Source organism: Bactrocera neohumeralis, chromosome 4 (assembly GCF_024586455.1).
Source record: "Bactrocera neohumeralis isolate Rockhampton chromosome 4, APGP_CSIRO_Bneo_wtdbg2-racon-allhic-juicebox.fasta_v2, whole genome shotgun sequence".
NCBI lineage: Eukaryota > Metazoa > Arthropoda > Insecta > Diptera > Tephritidae > Bactrocera > Bactrocera neohumeralis.
In genome coordinates, this window is record NC_065921.1 from 66,462,377 (window position 1) to 66,490,090 (window position 27,714).

The following is a 27,714-nucleotide window of genomic DNA, read 5'->3' on the forward strand; positions in this document are numbered from 1 at the left end:
CACTTTAGGCGTGCAGCTGTCCATATGAAAAGAGTAAAACATAAATTAAAATTCCAAGCATGAGTTGGAAAATAAGCGTGGAAAAATTAAGAATTCGTGGACAAGATATAACTGAAAGAAAATAATAAAGTTTTAATAAATTTTAACGGTTTACAGCTTTACATAACTTTTAACAGTTGAATGTAGGCTATTTAGCCGCGACATACACAGTACTAAAAATCTACCTACGACCACGTAATGCAACCCACACCACGCACAAAAGTTTATTACAGGCTAGGTTACATTTGAAATATGCTAATTCTGAAAAGCGTAAATTAAAACATAACATAATATACTTTCGTATTTTATGCATTTTAATAAAATTATGTTATAGCAAAAACAAATATTTAAGTAGAGTTAGTGTTACCACCCAGTTGCAAACTACTTTTGTTTGGTTATCGAACTCTTGTATTCGTGCAAGGTCACTCAATTACATTTAAAAACGCTTAAATGGTTGTCAAATTCAAACAAGTCCCAAAAACCTTTTAACAGCGGAAGTCTGTGGCTTTGTAAGCAAGATTCATATCTCTAGCCAAAATGTTAAAAGGTTTGACTAAAATAATAGACTATGGTTCGTCTTTATTTGGACATAACTTGTCAGCATAATTTGTATGCAAAACTCATTGAGGAATGAGCACCTGCTATATTAATAACAAACACTTGAATATTGTGATCAGAAACTATGAGAGCATTATGAAAACTTTATTTTTATTGAAGCGTATGTTCTAACGGCCGTGACTTTTTTCAGATTGTCTTCAATAGTCACATAATAATTCATTTATAAAATATTCGAGACCTTTTTTCACCAATCACGAAATATCTAAACACATTATTCTTAATGCTATATCTTATGTTGACAATGACATTATAATAAATATCAAAAAATACTTTACTATTTTAACGTCAGTAATAGCTAATTGCTTATCAGCTAATTTTTCCGAGTCGTTCGATACTAAAAGAGTTCAGGGAGTCGTCTTCCCTGTCGTGCGACTTCTTCAATCTGCTGTTGAAGAAAATAATTCGAGTTGCAGAGCTGTATCGAGCAGGTACAATCTTCTATAAGAGTGTACAGCTGCTGGCGTACGCCGATGGTGTTGATGTCATTGGCCTTAACACACGCGCCGTTAGTTCTACTTCCTCCAGACTGGATAAGAAAGCGAAGCAAATGGGTCTGGCAGTGAATGAGGGCAAGACGAAATATCTCATGTCATCAAACAAACAGTCATCGAACTCGTGACTTGGCTCCCACGTCGAAGTTATAGATAATTTCGTCTATCTTGGAACCAGTATTAACACCAACAACAATGTCAGCCTGAAAATCCAACACAGAATAACTCTTTCCAACATGTGTTATTTCGAACTGAGTGGGCAATTGAAAAGTAAAGCCCTGTCTCGACAAACAAAGACCAAACTCCATAAGTCCCTTATTATTGCCGTTTTGCTATATGGAGCAGAGGCATGGACGATGACAACATTAGAGGAAGAACGATCGGCGCGTGTCGAAAACTCGACTATAAGGTAAGCGGTATCTACGCCAATGAAGAAAAAGTATAATGGGCTCTAAACTGGACTTCCAGACGGAAAATCCGTTACTAAAATAGTAATACTTGAACCATTGCTGGATGATTTTTGCTAAACCAGAAACTTGCTAGTAGATCCAATGCTCTTAATCGAAGGGAGTACTAATGAACTAAATGTACATCCTGCTGTTAGATTTTTGCTTCGGTTTTAATCCCTTTTCACAGGAGTGAAGAGCTGTAACGCCTTTACAAAAGACTCTTCACCAAAAAATTTCACACTGAACACTTAGAGTAGCATTCTCTTGTCTGCGGAAGTTTTTCCGAGGACTTTGCTAATATCCGCTGGCATCTGTTGAGCCTAATTTGCTGCAAGGACATTTTCAGAAGATGACAATTTGAGCCACGGTAGGCTTTTATGAGGGGATCACCTCGAATAAGTCTTGACATTCCACATCTGGTCGATATATCCATTTATCTCGACAAAATTTTCTGTTTTCTAAGGAGATTTTTGTGTATGCGCTTGAGAACACTTTTTATGGCTGCATTCGAACTACGCAAGGTCTAAGTATACATATACTACTATATTTTCGCGTCATTATGATTTAACTATAATATATGGATGTGTTGCTAGCTTTCTGGTAGCTTTACTAAGTTAAATTTAATAAACTAAGTATTTCTTTTTTTATTTTATTCACATATATTTCGAATGTTTTTACTCAGTTTTATAATAATATATAATATTTCATCAGTCTTATAAAACATTAACATATTTTAGCAACAACTATTGCAAATGAATAATGTTTCTTATAAGCTTTAATAGAAATTGTTAATTATCAACATAAATCGTCAAATAAAAGGAAGCTAAAAATGTAGCCAAGATTTCGCAGAATTTCGCATTAAAAGCCAAGAAGGGTGCTAAATGAACTCCTGCCATTTATTATTTCCGAGTTTTTTGTTTCAATGTAAGACATTCGCTTCTTTGACGTGTTTTGGCTTGTCATGTGTGTAGGCATAGTTGAGTAATAACTCAAGAATGTCATTATCACCAAAGTACAAGTAGTTATATACGCGCACTTTCGCTACTTTATGACTTACCGGCCGTTCTTTGCCAAACAAGTCACTTTAAAACCCTCTTTTATGTTGAAATACTTAAAACGAGCGCTGCTCAAATACAACCGTGGGAACGGTAGAAAAGCTTTAGGTGCACAGCTCTAAAATGTTTTTTTATGATTTGAGCATAAACTATGCTTTGCTTATCTCCTTGATTCTTCGTCCCTACTTTAGTTTGGTTAACTTTGGCAGAACAATAAATTTCATTGTTGTACTTTTTCTACTTAAATGCATATATACATATTTACATCTGGCTATGTAAATAAAACATACATATAATATTCTGCTAGTTGTTTGGCCGAGCTACTCGAAATATTCTTGATGGGTTATATGGAAAGACTAGTGACTAATTTTACGTAAAATTTTCGTATCCGAAGTAGCTTTTGGCATTTATCAATATATCTGCTAAGCGACCATTATCATTTCTGCCTTCGCTACAGTCCAGATTTGAACCCACAGCTCACGGATTGGTAGGCACACACTCAAAACACTCAGCTCTTTTACCACTGTTCAAATATGACAAAATTTATGCGGTACATTTAGTGTGATTTTCCCACGCATTCAACAATTTGTGAAGTACCATATTTCATGTAAATAATGTTAGGAATAAGTAATAATGTAGTAATATCTAAAGCATACGTCAAACTTTATTAATCCTAAGGAAGTTGTGAGTCATTAAAATTTTAGAGTAATTTCAAGTAATCTGTTACCAAAGCTTCTACATAAAATTGACTCAAAATGTGTAGTCGGTGCGCGGAAGGTCACAAACTATTGTTTGATAGGGATCACTCTTAGTACAAATTTGGATCATTGATCAACGAATACATATTTACAAAATTAGTAACAGTTAAGTAAATAATCGACAGTGGATAATTCCTGGTAAAAATGCAAAGCCGTTCATATGACACCAAATACCTTCAACGGCGCTATATGACAGATTGAGACCATTTTGATATATGTATAAGGAACTATGTACATAGCTAACTGGTGGTGAACTCTTCCTGCTTTTTGCTGTAATTTTTAGCATTATGCTTCCAGAAAAATTCACATAGCTTTTTCATGTTTTAAACAACAAAAAAAAAACAGTCTGATATGAAATGGACTGGGGAAATGAAGGAATTCATCAGGTGCGGGTATGAAAATATGACTCTGGCCCGACAATTAACGAAATGTTAAGTAAAAATGTAGTATTTCACCATCTAGACGGGGAAATTATCACAGAGTCCACTAGCACCATGTTTTTACCCCATGTCTTCTTCTTAATTGGCATAGACACAGCTTAAGCTGTTAACAACAGCGCACCAATTCGAGATACTAAGTGCAGCTGAGCCCTTCTAGAAATCTAGAAAACTCGTAACGCCGACTGTCAACAGTGACGTGCCTAATCGCGAGTGTGATGACTGTTTGTTTGATGGCAGGAGATATTTTGTCTTGCCCTCGTTCACTACCAGACCAATTTGCTGCGCTTCTTTGTCCAACCGAAGAAAGCAGAATAACGGCGCGGATATTATCTCCAGCAGTAGATTAAAGAAATCGCACGATAGAGCCTTGTCTGAAACCCCTTTCGGTATCGAATGGCTCAAGGGTTTCCTTCCCGATCCTGACAGAACTTTTGATATTGCTCAACATCAATATACACAACCGTATTAGTTTTGCGGGGATACCAAATTCAGACATAGCGGCATAAAGGCAGCTCATTTTCATGCTGTCAAAAGCAAAAAAAACAAAAGAGATGGTGTGTCTCGATCCTCTTTTCACTGGTCTTTTCCTAGATTGTTGTTGACTTTCCAGGCCTAAGCCACACTGATGAGGTCCAGTCAGTTTGTTGACGGTGGCTTCAATGTATCACACAATATGCTCGATTGAATCTGATATGCATTGTTGAGGAGGCTTATACCACGGTAGTTGGCGCAGATTCTGGGGTCTTCCTTATTGGGGATTGGGCAAAGCGCACTTAAATTCCAATCGTCGGTTGTGCTTTTGTCCGACCATATTCTACAAAGATATTTTACCTCATGTATAATGTTATAAAATATTACATGTATTTTAGGTACTTTAGTAACCTTGGCCCCTTAATAGTTAAAAAATTGTGTCTGGACGTTTATTGAAGCCAACATACTTGTATGTATGTATATGATTCTTGCTACTTTCTTATATTCCAGGTCTCATCAAAATCGAATATTTATGATTTTCGTACTTTCTTGCATTCTGGATCTCTTCAAAAGAGAAGTATGTAAGAATAGTATACAATTTCACCTATTCTAAAATTATCGCATTCACTATAAATTTAGAAAAACCTTTAAAATAAAAATAAAACTGTATTCCAAGTAACAGCTGCTCCCTCATAACTTTGTGAAATTCGACTTAATAATATTTGTAACGTCGCCTTGCAACTAAAAATATAAATCGTTGAAAATAGACCGTCTTATTTGTTGTAAATATTTAAAAACTCCAGCATCATTTATTTCCCCCGCCATATCACATGCTCTATTTATAAAACGAATACATAGGTACGTAAGTATGTAAGTATAATATGTACGTATTAATGTCTCGCCCATGCACTCGTTTGCTGGCTCTTGATAAATATTTTCTTGAATTAAGCAAAGCTGTGCAACACTTGCCAACTTCAAGTATTTTCTCAAGTTTCCACAGATTAAAACGACATTTGGTGGAACTAACCATATATGTATTTATATTATACATATGTACATATTTACATATGCACCTACATATGTATGTACTTTCAAATATTTACCATACATGCTTTCGTACTATCTACGCCACATGAGTGCACCCAGCAGACTAGTGCCTAAACTTAGATATGTACATATGTATGGCTTACAAATTATATGGCGTTCAGAGCGCAAAAAGGAAAAGCCCTCATGCATTTACTGAGTGCACGATGAAAGATTTCTAACACAATTGAGGCTATCAAACAAATAGCGCACTAAAGAGCAAAGCAACGAAAATACCAGTGCGAGGGGGTGTTATGCAAAAGGGCAGATGGGGCATGTGGCTAGGGAGCAGACCAAGCATGCAGCCCAAAAATGTGTAGCAGAGGTTGTCAAGATAATCGCTTGTAAAACAAAACGACAGCGACAAATCCACCAATTCATCCGTCATTCAAACGGTTTTATGAGTAGCTGACGGTATCTGCATTTCGGATGTTGCAACATGCTCGTATAAAATGATATATGTGCATAAGTATGTGAATGCATCTGTCATGTGTTTAAATAAGGCGACCGGCTTATTTCGATAACTAGAGAGAAAGGCATCGTAACCGGTGATTGTGGTTTTGAGAGAGATGGGTTACGGTGATTTTGCACCGCGGTTGCACATTGTGCAAATGCATTTTAGCAGCTTATACAGAGAAATTGTTCCAAATTCTCAATGAACTTCGGCATGGGATAAGAACAGCAAGAAATTTTTTAGTTATTAAACATCTTTTGATATCTCTTATTTTTAAATAAAGGAACTATAATACCCAATTTAGAAACAGCTCTGAGTTATAGTGATTACATCTGAAAAATATGTTAGGAAATTGTAGCAATGTCGAACATGCCACGTTCTGAACGCTCTGCGACCTCTTCAACTGATGAAAATATTAAAAAGTGAAAGATATGGTGCTTAAGAATCGTCAGGCAGTTGTTAGAGAGCTGGCAAGAGTGGTCAACATCTCTCGCGAGTGCGCTAGAATGTTTTTTGGTTGATATTTTGGTAAGAAACGCGTTCTTGCTCGACTCGTCGCGATAAAGCTGAAATTTTTTAAGAAAAGAGTACCGTAAGTCTCTTTCGACATTCGATTCCACATTCTTCGAGAGCATTATAACTGCCGATGAGATATGGGCTTAAGAGTTTGACAATCATCGGAATATAAGGAAAAAACGAGCCGAAACCAAAAAACCCACGTCAATGCCGTCCAAAAATCAAGTTGATGCCCATTGTGTTTTTCGATATCCGTGGTTTGGTGCATCATGAATTTGTTCCGAAGGTACAGACAGTCAATAAAGAGTTCTATTTGGTTATATTGAGCCGTTTCCGTGTGAAAATCCGTCGAAAACGACCGGAATTGTGAAAGAACAATTCATGGAATTCACACGATGATAATGCGTCATCGCATCGAGCCGCGATTGTGACCGAATTTAAAGCCAAAAACGCAATGAATACCTTCGATCCACCACCGTATTCACCAGATTTGGCGCCATGTGATTTTTTCTTGTTCCCTAAGCTGAAATTGCAGCTCCATAGAACCCGTTTTCAGTCGATGGAAGAGATAAAACAAAATTCGCTGAAGGAGCTGAAGGGCATCCCAAAAAGTGTTTCGAGAATTGGAACAATCGTTAGCATAAGTCTATTACGTCTGGTGGGAATTACTTTGAAGCCGACAAAATAAATATTGTTCGATAATTATATACTTTGCGTTTTATTTACAATTTTCTGGTACTTTTTTGTCATAATATATGTTTCCTTCTTGATGTTACAAACATCGTGCCAAACTTACATACTCTGTTTAGAATAATAATATTACTATTACAATTTACTACGCCAAAATCGGTATTAGCCCGCCTTCAAAAAGTTGCAACGTTGAATTTCAGGTTAGGTCGTCCATTCTGTGCGCGCCTCTTCGAAAAAATCCAATACAAAGAACGAAATGATAGTACTAATTATACTTTTTGACAAAGCAAAGTATTCTCGATTTCCGAATCCGTACAAATATACATACATACATATATGTACAAGCGTTGAGAAATGCCATACAAATTTTGAACCACTAAAACTTTTCGAAACAAAAATACCTTTCGTTCCCTAAATACTTAACACATGTATATTTTGCCTGCAAAATCAAAATTACTAGCAAAAGCAGGAATGACGAAGTGCATAGACGTATTTTGCTTTTGATGCCAGCTACTGCAAATTTTCGAAGAAAAAATATTGGAAATTCGTAGAAAATTGGTGAAATATACAGAAGGAATTCGGAAAACTTGAACTGTGCACAATTTCGATATTCTCTTCAATCTGCAGGCAGGAAGCGGGCCTCATAAATAGGCTGATACATCAGTAGCACATGCTTAAATACAATATTCTCTATATACAAACAAAACATGTACTCACAGAAGGCAGCGATGGCTGCGAGCAGGGTTAACCATTTCATGGCGTTTAAACGCGGTGGCGGCAACATTTTACGGCTTTCGCTGATGCTTTTGTAGCTGTACGTTGGCGTCGTTGTTTGTACGCTTAGTTGTTGTTGTTGTTGTTTTGTTGTAATATTTTTTATCCAAATGTTAATCCACAATATGTTTCAATATTGCGCACAGACTTTAGTGTGTGAACACTAATTTAACACTTGTTTGTCGGTATTTTTTCTTCGATTTTCAACACTGGCACATTTATGTTGCTTTTATAGCTGGACAAGGCGGGAAGAATTTAAATTAATATTACATGTGTGGATAAATTGCACGAGCACAATGGAATATTTGGGTTACACGGCAATTTTAGGAACATCAAACACTTTTCGCTCAAACAAATATTTCGTGTGGAAAACACTGTTATTTCATTAAAATTTCACTATAAATCACTGCACTTTTCACTATTTAAGACTAAAACTGCTCTGTCGATTTTTGTGTGTCTGTAAAGAAAAAGAGTGGTTAAGATTATTAGACATTTATTTGAAATGTTAAATACTTATTTATTTTTGTAAAAATATTTGGTAAACAGTTTAATTAATTTACAGTTATTTACATTCCCTCATAAACCCGTTACTCATTTGACGTGCATCAATTGTCATCTCTCTTAGTCGCAAAGTTCATGCTCCCTTCATTCCATATTCATACATACACATCACACGTACCACCACAACACATCCAGCTGACGCTCATTTGCTAATGAATTGGAAATAATGTCATTAAACACCACAAATAACCCCATTACGGCGTATCTAGTACATGCGCGTCACTTCACCTCCAACTAGTGAATTCAATTCTGGAGCACGCACACTCCCACCTTTTGTCAAGTGTCTCTTGAATGTTTTGAACAATGGTTTCTAGAACCGATGCATTTTCGGTGCGACGTTAAACGATTGCAATTAGTTGAAGAGGGTTGATTGTCGTTCTAAGTGCGGATAAAATGAGAAAACTTAGAGAAGTGTATGTTCAATATACTTATAAAGGAAATGAACACGAAAGGAAGGCGGCAAATTAATACAAATATTGTTAAGAAAGTGGTTTTGAGTATCATAGATATTTCTGTATTTTATACCTCAGTATTATCAATATTTGAAACTGTTTTGGCCTTCTTGGTGATAAGTATAAACCTTATCATACCTTTAGGTATTATTCAAATTAGAACAGTGAAATCAGAAGTAATAATTAGAATTTCATTTTCTGTGCTGCACATTGTTGTTTTTGTACTGGAAGCTGTCATGTTATTTTTGTTCAGTATCGTTTGTTATTTCATTGTCGAAAGACACCTGACGCCTGAACAACGTTTACAAATCAACCAATTTTATTACGAAAATTCACGTTCTATAAAGAATGTGTTTCCCGGGCTTCGCTCAACTTATGGTTAACTGAGCGTATATTTCGCAAAACCGACCGAATAGACCACATCCAGTACGCTGTAAACAAAATATAGTAGCCGTAGCTGTTCACGAAGACATCGCGACACTGCTTCGCTCTATGGGCTCTTGAAAAGTTCCAAGAAGATCCGACGTTTCCGAGCCAAATTTTGTTCAACAATGAGGCCGATTTTTGGCTCAATGGGTGTGTAAACAAGCAAAAACAAGCCGCAGTTGGGACGAAGAGCAACATAAAGAGTCGAAATGCAGGACTCAAAGGATGGACCATATGAGACGTAGCCGCGGCCAACATTTGAAAGAGGCAATCTTCAAAAAATAAATGCCAAAGAATGTCACTTCGAATGATAATAAACATTCCACATTAAATTTGAAGTTTCTGTGTTTTTTTAAAAAGTAGGGAACCCCGAAATGGATTACAATTTACAATCACCATCGTGTCCCTTTATACTTATTTTTGATTCAAAAACAAATATCACAACGATGTCGACCTAATTATGCCGCCTGTAAGAGTCTTTAAACGCTTATGTGAACCAACCTGGTCTTAAGCTGTCTTAGAACTTACAACAATCTTCAAGCTATGACATTTCACCGCGTCTTTTGACGGAAAGAAATATTCAAGTGAATGTTGATTGCGCTCAATGCGTACAAAGTACAAATATGTTGCTTGTCAGCTCGCTCATTCAAAGGCGACAGAAAATCAATACTTGGCTGCTCTTCACGTCATTTCCGCATTCAACGTAAAATCGCAACACAATTACAAACAACGCCTGCCGAAGGTGGATGCGACGGTTCTTGCGTAAGAAAAGTAGCTGAATGAATGCTTGTTCTTCACACCAAGTTGGAGGGTCTGTAATATGACCAGTAGTACCGCCAATTCAAACATCCTTTCAATTTCCGCTTGACTAGTTGAGGAGTTTGGTTGTGAAAAGCTAGACGGAGAAGCTTTAAAAGCGTTAAAATTATTGCCGGGTCAATTTGTTTAAGTTTGAAATAAAAGCGTTTAAGAGAGACAAAAAGAAGAAGAATTTTTTTTCTATTCGGTGTTCACTAGAATTATTTGTTATTAAAGTCTATTGACATTTTTATAAAAATAATTTTATTTAATTTTGAAATACATATGTATGTATTTCATTTTAAATTAATAAAAATAATTAAATTTAAATATTTTTTTGTTGTCATATTTTTTTACCAAATCTGCCATATGGTCAGTAACTGCTCATCAACGTTAGACGCTTAACAATGTACGTAAGGGTGTGCTTTCAACTGGGAATAAGTCGATCCTATTTCCAAATGACCTATTCTAATATTACAATTCGATACAAGGCTGCTGTTGGGGTTGAAAACTGGTTTTTGTGACAGCTTTTGAATGGCATTAACTGTATAACTCATAAAACTAATCCGTTATATAACAATTTCCGCTATATTGACTTAGGCTAGGCACACAGCCGACACGTGTCATTTAATTTAACAACAAAGGGAATAAATTTAACCAAATGCGTGCAGGGAACAAAATAACAGTACATACATATAGACACAATGATTTTACAGAACAAAGGAAGTTCTCTGAAAACACTTTGCTCCACTCTCGATTAGTAGAAAGCATTAAAACTTTATATGGGCTTATATAAATTGGAAATATTTCGGAAATGTGCTTCACAATGCAACAACAGCGGCACGTAAGTGGTTTTAAGCCAGCTGTCAAAAGAATATGCGCACAGAGAAATTTAGAAAAAGGTCACAGGGCAGTGACACTCAAAAGCGCACTGTACACGGCGAATTAAAAGAATATTAATAAAACATACTGAAAACAAAAAAGAAAAGAACACACAACAACAATTAATAGACTACGTAAAAATTTGTGAAAGAAATTCCTGAAATACTGCTGCGCGGCCCGTCAATTGTTGTCGAGGCTTGTGCCTCAAGACTTACGTAAGTGAGTAAGTAAGTAAAGAGCGCACAGCCAGTGGCATTTAATGCCACTTCATATGTCATGCCCCGAAAGCACAACAAAAGCGCTAAGAATAATTAAAACAACTACAACAACAATACGATTGAAAATACGCAAACGACATTGACGAGCAGTCGCTAATGCTTAATAGAAAATGAAAAGCAACGGATGTAATGGACGCTAGCAAAACAGAAGAACACAACAACGCAACAATGCAGACAAAGCGTTATATTTCGTGACTTCCGTATCAGTGTTGCCACAGGCAAGCGTTTATGCGCCGCTGCTGCCTGTGCGCGCGATTGTGTGTTGCGTTTTATGAGTGTGGGTGGTGTGCGGATGGCGCATCCAGCAAAAATGTGTGGAAAAATGGTGGAATTGGAATGTTGTTTTTGAAATTGAAGTGTGACGCTGGCTGGATGGTTGACTGTGCGTGACATTTTATTGACAAAATACTCCGTCTGCCTGTTGCATGAAGTGCGAGGCAAAAAGCCAACGAAAAGATGATGTGAAAACAATTTTGGATGAATATATATGTATATGTATATCTATATGTATAAAAATGGTTGATGAACTCTGTATATACCTATAAAAGTTTTACAAATTGAAAATGTATGATTTTAGTGACTATAAAACTGACACATACAAATATTCATGAATTTGAGTGGAAGTAATAAAAAATATCATTAAGAAGTTCATTTATTTTAGGAATAACTGGGAAAATATGTATTTGTATGTGATTCGTAAGGAAACTGAAATGTATGACAACAAATGTTAGTTTTGTAGTTGTGTCTACATTTCTGTATTTATTTGAATGTATGGACAAAACATAACATCGACATATGTTTTATCGATAACGATATCTGGTTATGGCTGATGCGTTTTCAAAATTATTATAATCAAATTAATTATACGATAATTGTAAAATAATGTGAAGAGAGATAAAAATATGGTATTAATGGTAAAAATAAAATCTGTTGATGACTTGTATAATAGTTTTAAGTAATTAATCTGCCTGCTAGTTTTATGCTTTGGTATTTTTTAAAAAATGTACAACGGAAAATAATAAAAAAATATATTTTTTTTTAATTCTACGCTTTGGGTATGTTAATATGTCGATTTCTTTTTACGATAACGGTTGCCATTGACGGTTACGTTCCCACTGGCAACAGTTTTGAAGAAATATGGACCGATGATCCCACCGGCCCAAAAACCACACCAAACTGTTGATTTTTCTAAATGAAAACTTTCTCTTGTCTAAAATTTTAAGCTTTTTGGTTTGCCCTCCTTCAGCACTACCTTTGTGACCTTTCTGGCCTGAGGTACTAGTATTTGAAGACCTGAGGCATTCCTATAGGGTCAATTACTTCAAGCATTATTCGAAAGATCTGAGTAGTCTAGAAAGTTAAGTGGAGTTGTGTTCCCTGCTGCCCCCGAGGGGGCCAACTCGTCTGCCTTTTCGTTTTCTTCCATTCCTATATAACTTGCTACCCAGGTTTTCACAGAGTTTTTCATAGAGAGTCTAGTTATTGTCTCCTCTCATAACCTGAATTGGTGAGTGAGAATTAGTATAGGCGCTACCGATAGCATTACCGCTTGGCTGTTCACTAGAAGTTTTATGAACTTGCTGGTTGAAGCAGAAGCCCGATTGACAACTTCTGTTATATCAATAATTTAGGCCTCACATCTGAATTTGAAGCTACCTTCTGCGTATGGACAAGAAACTTGCTCTTCCTCCTTCTTAACATTTGATCCGTCGATGAATAGTTGAATATAGACTTCTCCAATAATCCTGTCGACCACAGAACCATTGCCAATCCTTTTCTACTGGGGTATGAAAAAATTGTGTTTAATTTCTCATGGACCTCCTTTATCGAGTTTGAGTTCATTAGCAAAGTTGAGTATAATACCACCCCTTAGTGACGCCAAGTTCCAATGGCCTAAAATCAGGAGCCGTTTGACCGTAAGCATTGCATCATCCTGAACTTGAATATGTATTGGTCGGATATTAAATTTCCACCTCCTAAGCCTTCGGTGAGTAGTTTTCATTGCGTCCATAATTCCCAGCAAGCAAGTAGGCACCTGTTTCAGAGGTTTATTGCGGCATTTTTTCTATAGTACCATCCACCTCATCAAGGCATCATATGTAAGTATGGGACATATGGCGACTAAGTAGGGCAATAGCTCTTCTTAAGCAATTCCAAATTCAAAGGGCTTTATAATCCCTACTTTCAATGGGTTCTCTCCAGCTTAGTTCATTATTCAGGTCAATCCCGAGGCAGAGCTCGAGAGTGAAATAGTTCTACCTCTTAAAGAGGGGAGATTGAATTGAGAAGTTTTTGTGTTTCTATGAATTTATAATTCTGACTTTGGAAAGCTGACATTCGATCAGAGCCCAAACTACAATTTGAGGTTACAATTTTGAGACAGTTGTCATTTTGAGAAAATAAAATATATTTCGCTTGGAGAATACTGATTAGCAGTATACATATATAAACTTTGTTTAAATGAGTAGTTTTATTTAAATGCTGTCGCTCTCAGGATATAAGATGACTCTTCTTCTTCTTCTTTACTGGCGTCAACATTGCATACATGGTTATAGCCGAGTTAACAACATCCATCTTATGGCGAATGGTGAAAATCTGGTATATAGTAGATTCTCCAAGTCTAAAGCCACACTGATAAGATCTAGTTGTTAACGGTCTTTCACACGATCTACGTTCGATAAGATCTTATATGCGATATTAAGAAGACTTATCCCAAGTTAATTGGCGCTGATGCATGCACCTTCTTCGCCGCCGTATTTGAATAGCTCGGCGAGTTTCCATCGGCCCCTGCCGCTTTGTTGTTCTTAAGGCGGGTTATTGCTATTCGAACCTCATCATAGTCGGGCTATGGAATATCTATTTCATCGTCATCGATGATTGTACTGAACATCAGCCACTAGGTCACTGAGTCCTACAAGAGTTTGCCGCTTACCAAAATTATTAAAGGAATTCTTGTTCCCGTCGGTGCACTCATAAATCTTTGATGTGTATTTTCTCATAAAAATTTTATTATAAAAACCATAAACCAACTAAAACTCGGGTAAGTTTAAATTTATTTTGTGTTATTTCTTTAGAATTGCAGATCTATATAGGCGTTTCAATGCATTTTTTTATATATGTATATATTTTTTATATGTCTATCTGTAAACATAACGGCATAATTAAAATAAATAAAAAAACACCCAGTGAGTCGTTTATGCGAAAATTACCCAGTACTTTTAAAACACAGGCTGGCAAAAACAAAAAGCTAATCAAAATCAAAAACGTATTTTCACTTTGTAGTGAATTTATTTGCTTTATTTCGACTTCCTCTACTCGCATAAATTTTATAATTTAGGGCGCATTGTGTTTGAACATTTTAAAGGGATACACAATGCAAATTCAGAGCATTTTTATATGCACGAAACAACAGCGGGATGGTGGAAAGAACGCTAGCAGACATAATTTAATTCGAACACGCCGCTTGTAACGTATTGGGGCACAAAGCAAATAAGCATGCGAGTATGTGTAGAATGTAGCTGCAAACAAAAGCCACTTGAATTAAATTTAAATACCGACAATATATGTAGATATGTATCTACAAGTCGGTAGCAGAGGCGACAATGTAGTGAATATGAACAGACACGGAGCCGAGACTGAGTGTTGGTGGCTGGAATAGCAACGATTTGGCGTTGACTGGAATTGATGGTCACATGTGTCATCTACAGCGGACGCTCAGCTCAATAATGGCGACGAGTGAATGAGTGGAACAAATTTGTGGCCATACAATAAAGGGACGAACCGAAGGTGTATACATATGTATGTACGTGCATAAGTGATAGTGATTCACATGTGAACGTAAGTACATTTACCAGACTGATAGTGCAAAAAAGCCTCCTTAATGGTGCATAGGACAAGTACTTGCAAACACGCGTAGCAACTGCGCTTTAAACTTGCGGCAACCGCGAAAATTTACGGAGGTAATTGTTTTGGGATTTAATTAAGTTTCAAGTGCACTTATGTACCATATGTATGTATATATAGAGCGCGTAGAATGCACTGCTCGACGCGTCCATCAAATGATGTGTGACCCGAACGTGGCCAGGGCGGAACTCATGGCCGTTCGCTTGACTTTTCTTGACTTGGACTTGATTCTATTGAACCGACAGCTAATTCGGCTACTGTGTGGTCATTATTGAAGAGAGTGGCGGATATGACGGACCGCATTTTTATAGCGTTCGCTTAGCAATTGTTGGTGCACATATTCCGTGGCACGTTTTATTGGCTTTCCGTTCGATGTAAGAGCCGGGGCAATTTATTGCTGTACATGTAGTGAAGGAAGCTATAAACTGTTATAATTCACTTACAACTACTTAATTTACTTTTTTCTGCGCCTATGATTAGTTATCAGCGCGGAATAGAAGAGGCGCCTCTACGCTTCGCAGTTGCATTGATGAGATAAACAAATTGTTGCCGTTGATATTTCTATAAATACTGCTTTTATGACTTCGTTCAGCTGACATGTGACCCAAGTCGGCGATAAAAGTAAATCTTTTGGTGTTTGCTTAGTCCAAACATAATCAAGTGGTGCATTAATTAAGTTAATTTTAACAAATTGCTTTCATATTATTTGGTAATTTGATTTTTATTATGGTGGCGATGAAGTTTGTGGGTAATAAAACTTACGGAAGTTAGATTATATTCACAATATACATTTATCTTTACTAATATTATAAATATGAAAGATTTGATTGTTTGTTTCTTTAAATTGAATAGGCTTCGAAACTACTTGATGGATTTGAAAAATTCTTTCACCGTTCGGAAACTACACTTTCTCTGGGGAACTAAACTATATTAGAGGTATTTATTTTCAATCGCTGAGCTATTGAAAAGTTATAAGCGATGAGGCCCATTTCTGGCTCAATGGGTATGTAAACAAGCAAAATTGTCACAATTGGGACTAAGGGTCACTAGCAGAGGTTCAAGAACTGCAATTTCATTCAGAAAAATGCAACTGTTTGGACTGATTTGTGGGCCGGTGGAATCATCGGTCCACATTTCTTCGAAAATTATGCCGATGAAAACGTAACCGTGAATGACGACCGTTAAAGGCAAATCCGATAGAGAAGCGTTCCGTGAGATTTATGGTGTTTTTGCGAGTTCTTCGCAAATAAGGAGGGGGGCTCCTCTGAGGAGGGTATTATGAAGTGGCCGTCTAGATGGAAACGGCGCATATTTAAACGGCGCATACAAAAAGATTTCCACAAAAGAACTAACCTCGGGTAGTTCTGTTTGGTTCCCTATATGCTATAGTGTTCGATGTAGGCGGTTCCAGTCCTCAGTATTTGTGATATCGCTCTGAACACGACTTCTTCTCTTCAAGATGCTGCTCATTTCATCGCGTATAAACAGACAGGCGGACAAACTTATAGACAGACATGACTAAATCAACTAATTTCGTCACGCTTATAATTTTATGTACATACATTTTATGGGATCCTCGACGTTTGCTTAAGGGTCTTATAAACTTCGTGACAAACTGCCTGTTCATGTATTAGAAATATCAATAAATATCTTTCACTATGCTACCCATTGAATTATGTTTCTAGATCCTAAAATGTAAAATGGGTAAACCAATAATTTTTTTCTAATTCAAATTCCAGAAACTTTTTCACCTACACTTAACTTCAATTTATTAAAAAGCGGTTAACACAAGTAAAATGATTGAATATTCGCAAGTTGTGTCCACTTTTCACCATTTTATACAAATTTATTATGGCAAATGTGTATTCCTACAATATATATGTACATATGCTAAGTTCCAACACAAATGTGCATCCTTGGCTTGTACTTAGCAACAGGACACTTAACATAGTACTTAGAATAGCAAAAACAACAACCGAAAACACTAGCCAATACACGACAGCCGCAGCAACTGCAACAATACCAAGAATTAAAACAACAAAACAGAGATGCCTTTCATGGTGACTAAATAAAAATAAGTTGAGAACCTAAGTGCATGCATAAAAATAAGAGAAGACTCTAAAAATATGATACAAACATATGAACAAATATGCAACTGCAGTCAGAAAAATGCCAAAAATGTTAAAGAAACACAACAACAAAAATAAACTGAACCAAGCCAACCAGCAGCGCAACTAAATAAGAAGACAAGTATATATACATACATACATACATATATAGATATTCATCTCTATATTGGAACAATAGCGACAAGTACGCTGAAGTGCACGACTATGCAACTGTGCACAGCAACGGGACCTTTTATGAAGCATTGGCAGCACAAATAATGTTGCTTGGCAATACAAAAACTATCCACCAAATGCGCTACGGCATCGTCAGCAACGACACTTGCTTTGCTTTGCTGTCTGTATATGTGTGTGTGCGTGTGTGTACTTATTTGGAAATGTATTTACCGAGAGCCTGCCTGAATGTCTCTACATCTGCCTGATAGCGCGACTAACGTGCTGAGGGTTAATATCCTGTGTCGTGCAAGGATAATGCGAATGACTACTACAATAACAACAAGCCAGTAAATATATAGGCAAGTGAAAATACACAGCAAAGCACCAAGTGTAGACAAACTATTTATGATGCTGCGCTGCTGCCAGCTGAAAATAAGAAGTATCACTTCTGGAAAAAGTACTCTCAACAGTATTGATATGGATGTTTGTATGTATGCGTGTTGACAGGTCAAAGCGATGATGGCGAGTAAAGACGACTACACTGGCAGAAATGTCTGCGTTTTAGTGATATTTTATTTCTCTTGAAGAGGAAAAATTAATTAATTTGTGAAAATAAAATGAGGAAACGAAATCAATGGCCACTAAGAGTGAAAAAAACTGAAACCATAAGGTTTCGTGATAAATTGTGCGTTTTGTTTTTGTGTTTCGATAAATAAATTTAAAGACCATTTCGTGAAAATGATGGTTTTTTGAGAATTGTCATTTATGTAGCATTGCCTTTTATTAAAAACTAGTCTAAACCCGCGGCTCCGCTCGCTCTTTGTTGTCAAGGATTTCATTTATCGCGATAAAAATATAATGGAATAGATAAATTGGCAATCGACATTTTTTATTGACTTCGTAAATCACTTCAGGAATAGTACATGCATAAATATTAGGTTGTCAAAAAAGTCTTGCGGTATTTTCGCTAGTTGGCGTTGAAAGCGCGTAGTTTCGCATCGGGTCATGCTATACGTTTTTGGAAAGCTCATTTTACGCGCTAACACGTGTTTGATTGATTGTCGTTTCTTTTAAGTCGTTCGTGAGTTATAACGTCGCAAACATGGAGCAAAATAAAGAGAAACTACGGCATATTTTACAGTACTACTACGATAAAGGCAAAAATGCATGTCAAGCCGCCAATAAAATTTTTGCAGTTTATGGACCCAATACAGTTTCCATTTCCACCGCACAACGATGGTTTCAACGTTTTCGTTCTGGTGTAGAGGTGGTCGAAGATGCGCCACGCTCCGGAAGGCCTGTCGGTCGATAAAAAATTGCGATAAAATAGTAGCAGCCTAGCATCGGTCAAGAGCTGGCCATGAGTCATCAAAAATTCATTTCAATTTCAATAAAAAAAAAAAAAAAAATCAATAAAAATACCGCAAGACTTTTTTGACAACCCATTATGTATGATATAACAGCATCTTCACAGTCTCTGCATCTGCATCGTATGTATATCGTTACACATACATATATACATACATATGTACATATATGATTATTGTTATAGTGAATAATAGTGCAGGAGTAGAGCAGAAGATTGCGCGTCTCACTCCCAATATCTAATCATATGGTAGTATGGTAATGTTTTGTCCAATATTCATCGAATGTAATTACAAAATCGACGGCTAAAGCCCAGATACTACACTTAAGAAAACACAGACTTGATCGTTACTTTTAAATTTTACGTTGTTCTGTGCAATGCTACAGGAATATTTGTCAGCTATTATGCACTAATCTCAAATTGTGATTCAACCTTTTCTCATTCAGTTACAACTATGTATCACTATAATTCATATAAATGTGTATGTAAACAAAAAACACTTTACCTTGCCAGTATCTGTGTGATTTTATTTTTTATTTTTGAAGAAAAAAATGTTCAAATGATTCTGACATGAATATTGAACACATGTTTATGTTTTGAAACATAATTTTTTTTATTTATGAATTGTTGTGACTTTTAACATAAAACGATAGAAAGTAACCCATACCCGTCCGAGGTTCCAAGCTACCTCAGCACCAATTTTCAGTCAAATCGGTTCAGCCGTTCTTGAGTTATAAATATAGACATAAATTGCGATATCGAGGGTGATTTTGCAAAAAAGTCCGCCGTTAGAACCTTTCCAGGACTAAAGGAATACTCGGGCAAATTTTCACGTCTTTCCGTGCTGTGGTTCGGGCGTAATGCGCGGACATACGTTTCATTGTTATACTATGTATAAGATATTAAGGAAATTTTATCAATTGTTACTGATGAGATGGTGAGCTGTTTAAATATGAATTTGTCTACATCAGTGTTCCCATTTTTACACTACACTTTCACAGAATTTTGAAAGTTGAATAAATACAAAACTGTTTTGGCTCTTTCAGTCCTAGTATAAAAAGGGAACTTTATTTATCAATCACTAAACTTTAAAACTTCCACTTAGAACAAAAAAATTTTGAAAATAAAAGTTGTAATTTCAATCTGCCACTTTTCTGCCAAGCATATTGAGTTTTGTTCTGTTCGTCAAAACCTTTACTTCTGAAAGCAATTACATTAGAGGTACTCACAACGTGTCATAAAGCATCGTAAAATCATAAAATCATAAATTTTTATACTAGTTTAAAAAATATTTTGTTGCATTGCATACTAAAATAAGTTTACCCAAATACATCTCTGAACGTATGTTTTCGGATCGTTATAACTTATAACTTTATGAGACCATGTGAAACCCCTTATTGTAACCCGTTGAGTTCGAAAGCCTAGAATATGTGAACACCTCATTAAAGTGTTGTAATGGCTCTCTACTTTCTCTGTGTTAGATAGAATTCTATGACAGTTTGGTAAAGCGAAGAGTATGCGGAGCAAGAAATTTAATATGTGAAATCCATTAAAAAAATGTAAACATTTTTTCAAAATGCAAATTATTTACAATGTACCACAGCAAGTTGCTACCGCTGAGTAACAAAGGATCAGAGCAGTCACGCTATCCTACACAGCAAAATGTGGTAAATGAAAAATTGCAACACGTGGCAATACGCGAAACAGGGATGACTACTATGTGCCACCCAACACATTGCTCAGATTTTGACAGTTGCAATTTGACAGTTGCCCAACAAAACATGTGTGTATAAGCAGGACATGCGCATTTAATTGCTTAATACTTATGGATATACCACTAAAAGCAAAAAAAAAAAAAACACTTTTTGGCGTACAATGCGAATATATCAAGAACAAATGAATTTTTTCGAATGAAAAATTATAAATGAAAAATTACTGGGAAAGCATATATTTTACATGTAAATGTTAGAGAACTGTTTGATCTCTGTTAGGGCAGCATTTTCCGCAGTAACTAACAGCTATTTCTTGGTTTTTGAGACCACGGAAGTGCACCGCACCCAAATCATACAGAATTTAAAGACAGTTCACAAGTTTTTCTCTGCGAATACGCTGTCTAAATGTACACAAGTACACACCCTTTTGCGCACACAAGTGTTTAAATGAATGTTTGACGTTCAAAACAAGGGGTTGGCGGCGTATTTGGGGCGTTGTGGAACAGCAAGGGTGCTGCTGCTGTGAAAACTCAACGCTTGCTGGCAGCCGCATGGAAAATTGGCGATAAAGTGAAGCGAAAAATCGATAGTTGAGACTTCAGTGACGGAACTCCAACGTTACATGTGAAAGAGTGTGATGAATTTGCATTTTTTCTTTCAGTTTACTCTGGTTTTTCTTCAATTAACTTGCATTAAATTAATTTTATAAATGGTTAGAACAATGGCGACGCATAAGTCGGCAGTTAGACACGCAGCCCACCCCGTCGTTGGCCAAGAATGAAGTTTTGCGGATATTACTAAGCTATTTTCGTTAGTTTTCTGCGCCTGAACCCACCTTGTTTGGCATATCTGCTGATTGCTGCGACACACACTGCAAGCATTAAACACATATTTCTCATATTTCAGATGAAATTAGCACAAACTTTCCTAGTCGCGAAAAGGGTTTTTGCCATGGGGCGCGGTATGCAGCAGCAAAGAGCCACTAATCCACGGGGGTGACTCTTTGCCAGCTACACACGCACAACGCCGCACCACAGCATATTGCGCTGCATTCACAAATTGCCGATTTTTTGCCATCGACTTTGCTTAGATTGGCATATCTTATGATTTTTACATTAATTAACTTCATATTCACTACACTTTGCACATTTTTTGCAAATTATTTTAAAGTTCTTGCACTTTTTTCCACACGAAAATCACTAAGCTCTACAACTGAATTATTTTCTTTAAATTCAATTTATGCAAAATAAACACAAACCAAATTAAACACCACAATTTATATTTGTGTGTATGTATATTTGTGTCGCGCACACGCACACAATTCAACAAACGAACGCGTAGCACCGGAACCGGTTTCGCTTGATTGCTATTTGTGTTCGTCGCTTCGGTATTATTGTTCTTAGTTTTGTTGCTATTGTAGATACACCGTCTGGGGGTTGTTGGTGTGGTTGTGTGATTGACTCACACACACGCGCACACAATCTGACAAACACTCACAGACTCCCTAAATATACGATGAAACGTGAACGACGCGCGGCCCTATTGTCACGAACAAATCCAAACGCTAACTGAATCCATGAGCTCGAGCAATGTGTGCTCTAACCTACCGTCGCCTCTAATGAAAGTGTAGTATTTCTGCTGCTTTTGCGTGAACACGCCAACACTATTCGGGGAAATTCGTTGCAACATGCAACCGATTCGAGTTGCTTTCATGCAAGTTCGAGGGTTCGATGGAGCTTTGGCTGCGAAACCCGAATTTCGGTAAAATTTAAGCATTTTTTTATCTTTCATACTACATAAATTTTATTATACACTTGTTGTTGGTTCGTTGTGATATAGCTTGGCTTTAGAAACTGTCAAAACTCATTTGAAATATACTATAATACATATGTATGTATATGAAAGTTGCCGTTTCTTGGCAGAGCGTTGCTGCAAAGTTGTGTTTCGTGACAATTTTTTAGCGTCAGAAAACATTCCCTAAAAATTTTTGGAGAACGCCGCCGATTTCACAGTCCTCCACATTTACTAAATGTGTTTTTTTTTTATACCAGATTATTTCTATATCTTCGGTCGTTTCTGCAAAATTTCTAAGGTCAAATAATAACGAAAACATTAAAATTTTCTTGTAAAAGTATTTTTCATGTTCACCGATGGAAAAAACTTGTGTTTTTTTAATAACGGCTTGAGTAAGTACCGTTTCAGTAAAAATCTGCATATAATCAGCTGACATTCTAGTTTCATATGTTTTTAACAGTTATACTGTTCGACATGCCAGTAAAAATCTGCTCTAGTAACAGGTTTTGAATAATGAACAGAGCCGTTATAGAAGCTCTCTACTCCACTTTTGAAGAGCTGCCAACATCAAACACAAATAATCGCAACGACAAGTGTGTTACACAAACAAAATATACTGTTAACACGACATCATGTCGGTTCCACTTGCACAACGAGGGGAAATAAGTTCGACACTTAGCGAGTTTGCGCAAAACAGCATATTTGTTTTGGGTAATTTTCAGCCGGCACTTTGAAATTTCTATTTGTTTGCACTAATTATTGGCGCTTTTGTTTTGATTACCCACATTTGTGGTGGTAGACAGAGTAAACTAACGTTTGCGGTGTAAATCAGATTGCATAATGTGACTCATGCGAGCACGTGGCGCCGCCGGGCGGAGTTAGATAGCATATATTGTATATAGTGTGTGTGCATGTGTTTAATAATTACAATAAAAATGATATAACAGCTATTTTATGTGCATAGTTTGGAGTAAGGCTTGTTTTTGTTGCATGTTAAGTGTGATTTTGTGTTTTATTTTATATATTTTGAAGGTTGACAGCGAATTATAAATTATAGTGCTGCTGGTCAATCAAAAGACTTAAGCGACGAACCGCGAAAATAATTAGTAGTATGATATTGAAGAGGTATTTCAGCCTAAAGGTCTGAATTCCGAGCGTTTTTTAGCCATTTTTTATTTTTATTATGCATTTTTTTACCTTTTTTCTGTATTAGTTTATAACATTACAAAATATAAATTAGGAAAAAAAAACTGAATTTATTTGTCCTTGAAGTAGGGGGGAAAAGGACGCATACTCGTTGTTACGATTTCTAGCCTTATGATCATTTGAAAAATCCAACATTTTGCAAAAGTTTTCCATACCAGCACTAGATTCCGATCGTTCAGTTTGTATGACAGCTATATGTTATAGTGGTCCGATATCGGCAGTTCCGACAAATGAGCAGCTTCTTGAAGAGAAAATGACGTTTGCAAAATTTCAGAACGATATCTTAAAAACTGAGGGACTAGTTCGTATATATACAGACAGACAGACAGACAGACGGACTTGGCTAAATCGACTCAGCTCAACATACTGATCATTTATATATGTATATACTTTATAGGGTCTCCGACGCTTCCTTCTGGGTGTTACAAACTTCGTGACAAACTTAATATACACTGTTCAGGGTATAAAAAGACAACTTCTCAAAAATAAAGATTTTTCGCTATTTCTTTTACTTTCTCGAGTATTATAGTTAAGTGGTTACGGGTTTCAAAAAATCGAATTTTTATTGTCTTATTAAATTCTACAACACCTCTAGAATATTGTCCTAAACTTTCAAGTTGATCCGAGTAATAGTTTCGGAGATACAGCCTTGAGAACTTGTGCGCTCGAAGCTAGCTTGACTAAATGCACCGTCTTTAAACGCGTTTTTCTCGAGACTGTGTTTTTGAAGTCGGTTGGCAAGATTACTCGAGAACTACTCAGCCGTTCTTCATGAAATTTTACACATGTCTTTTAGATGCAATTCTTAAAGACTTGGACGAAGGTTTTTTTTCGATTACAACTATTTGAAAAAAATGTAGCGAATTTTTAATTTTTTGTAAAAATATCTGCCAAAAATTCTATTTTCAGTTTATTTTTCCTTGGTCCACGTTCTAAGTTAAGGTTTAACTAAAACACGTATTTTTTTACTTTAGTTGATCTTGTAAGGAAATGTCCTGCCAACGCGGACACAATTATTTTTTCCGAGGGTTCACCGGGAATGTCGTCGCAATGGCCGAGTTTAAAATATTTTTTTTTTTTCAAAAAATTTCAGAATATTTTTATTAATAGTGTATGTTTGTAACAATAAAAAATTCGAATAAAATATTTCATTTTTTATACTCGTATGAGAATAAAATAATTATTGAAAACAGGCTGATTTTTACCCAAGGAAACCCATGTAACAACTTAATATATTAGAAATGACAACTTTTGTTACTTCAAAAGATAGAGAGATGTTCAAATAATATTCATGCCAAATTTTAAATAAGTCGACTTATTAAAACTTGAGATATCGTGGCGACTATATCGGCAAAAGTCGTTTCTATAAAAACGCGTTCAAAGCTTCGGCGCCCGCTTAGAGCGGTCTAGTTGCCATGATACTAAAACAGCTATAGCTTTCAAAATTAGTCGAATATGCTCAATGCATAACAGCCTTTTAAGGAGGAATTTTTGAAACAATCGTTAAATAAAAGAATTTTAAAATTCTAGACTAAAGTACTATTGTAAACGGATTACATAGATCGCTAGCATAAATGTCAGCAGCGTTAAAATGTTATTATGGAAAATTTTTCAATAAAGTTTTTATGTGAAAATTCATAAGCGATTAATGAGTAGTATTTAATACAAGATGTTGTTATATTTTAATCGTACCTAATTGGAAATGTCAATTGAATCTTAGCGCCCTAGGTAGGTGGGCCCTTTGTGAAACCACTACGATTAAAACCCAAAAATTGTATTTTTGCAACTTCCGAGTCATCGTCAAGAAACCCTCGACCGATGTTGGAACGGACTCGGATTTTTATTCGGCCAAAGACTGTAAACTCGGCAGATTTCTTCCGCTACAACAACAACAACAACGACATTGTTTTTCTGAACAAAGCCTTGCAATCACATAGAAGATGTTCTATAATATCATCTTCTACCTCTTGACAACTTCTATAATAGTTTTTTATGGTGTACCCAGTCTGCTGGCATGTCTGTCAATTCGACAATGTTCGATTAGCACTTTTACTAGAGTTCTTATGTCATAAGTTTTGAATTTGCAGCCAGTATTCTATTCATGCCATCAGTGGCGTAGCTACAACTTCGGGCGCCCGAGGCCAAGGATGTTCTGCCGCCCCCCTTTATCTACCTACCTACAAGTTTCATGAGGTGGTTCGAACAAAAGTGAATTTTTACAAAATATCTTCGATATTAAGTATATAAAATGTAGGAACTAGAAGCCACGCAAATTCTGAAGTTCCAAAATTCTCACAATACGGTTTTTGAGGAAATTGATAGTAAATTTACAAGACATCTTATTAAAAGACATAGAAAAAACCCATTTTCGCCCTATATCTTGTACACTTTTGACACAATTTTCAGAAATTTTTGCCCGAATTGGAGTTTTTAAATATCATTTTTGAAAATTTGGAGAAATAAAAGTATTTGTTACATTCAAAGCATGGGGTAACTGTGAGAGTGACACGCCGCTAGACAAAGCTAGAAAAGTGCATCTTTAAATTCTATCACTATTTTTAAGAAAGATGTAAGCCAAAAGATATAAGACAAATTCAAAGACTGAAGTGTATTCGAGTAAAAATTAATATTTTTCATTGTTATTCAGATTATTTCATTGTGAGTGTACAACTCTTTATCTTTTATAATAAATTTTGAAAAAAAATTTGTTGAAGTTTTTTTCTGAATATTAAAAAACAGCGAAGATCGTTTTGCCGCCCCCCAAGACGTTGCGCCCGGGGCGAGAAGAATGCCACGCAAGCCACCAATGAAATTTGTGAAGTTCACAGAGAAGGTGAAGTAAAAAAACGAAAATAGTTTTTCGACTACACAATATTTCGCGGTTAAGCGGCTTCTTTAGGTCTTCAGGTAAGTCTTTGATTATAGTGCCTCGCTGTGCTACATTTATCAGCATTTATTGTATATAATATTCTCATGGATGGTTAAATATCAGATTAATGAAAATAATGCGATTTTCGGATGGTGTTCCATAGAAATGTTGAGATTGTTAACATTTACATTTTTGAGTTGAACATAAAGCAGCACTTCACTGCTTGAAAAAGCCGGTTTTATGGCATGATTTTGAACTGACATCTCGGCAACAAAAGTATTTTCAGACAACAACAATGCATTTATTGTTTTCCACCATTGGATCTGGGAAGTTATTTCTTTATTTAAAAATTATTTTTAATAATTTCTTTTTATTTAAAAATTATTTTTAATAATTTCTTTTTATTTAAAAATTATTTTTTTTTTTTTTATTAAAATAAAATAAAAAAATTTATTTTAATAAAAAAAATTTATGTTTAATATGAAAATTATTTTTAATAAAAATCTTTTTATTAAACAGTCGACAAATTGAAACAAGTAATAAAAAATATTTTTAGTTAAGATTTTCGAGATTACAAAATAAAGAGAAGTTATGTTAATTCAATTATTTTTTAAAGCATTGTTTGCAAGTTAAACCGGCACAAAAGTGTGAAATCGGCAGCGTTCTCCAAAAATATACATACATATACTTAGGTGATGTTTTCTGCCACTACAACAACAACATAAACTTACCTGTGACAATTTTCATGCAAATTTCAAATATTAAATAATTTAGTTTCTACATATTATTGCAATATTTATTTAACTTGTTAATATTTATGAATATTTCTGTATATTTGTAATATAATATGGCATTTAATTGATATTTAATTTGTATATATAGTTTTCTTAATACAATCAATATTTGTTTATGGGAAAATAATTGCTGGCTTGTAGTGGTGCGTCTAATAAATTTTAGTTTCAGATAAGATTTGTGATTTATAGAGAAGAATGCGATGACTTCTAAATATGTACGATATATAAAAAATAAATTAAATGTCTTTTCAACTCTTTTCGAGGAAATTGTTAACGTAATAGTAAAAATATATAATAATATATTTTATTGTTAACACAATTTCATAAATTTCGGGGTATCAAAAGTGTCTTTTTCTATATATATTTCGAATACAACTTTTCTAAACACATTTTTTACTTAAGTGTAGGTGTGTGTGTGTGGGCTTGTGTGCAATATAGACTACATTACATATACTACATAGACGAGAAATTGCTTAAATGCCATTAAGTGGGTTTGAGTATTACATCGTGACTTCTTCTTTCATTTTTCATTTATTCGCTTCGCTTCACATCG

At 35.6% G+C, this 27,714-nt stretch overlaps 1 protein-coding gene across 1 annotated transcript in view; it reads right to left on the minus strand.

Annotated features, from left to right (window-relative positions):
- LOC126757001 (cell adhesion molecule Dscam2) overlaps positions 1 to 22,046 on the minus strand; it is a 169,031-nt gene extending 146,985 nt beyond the window's left edge. Inside the window, exons 1-2 of the mRNA XM_050470543.1 lie at positions 21,757 to 22,046; positions 7,782 to 8,073 (exon numbers count right to left, since the gene is read on the minus strand). Coding sequence (XP_050326500.1) covers positions 7,782 to 7,848 — 67 coding nt within the window. The 5' untranslated portion in view covers positions 7,849 to 8,073; positions 21,757 to 22,046. The remainder of the gene's footprint in view (positions 1 to 7,781; positions 8,074 to 21,756) is intronic.
- Positions 22,047 to 27,714: the final 5,668 nt, after the last annotated feature.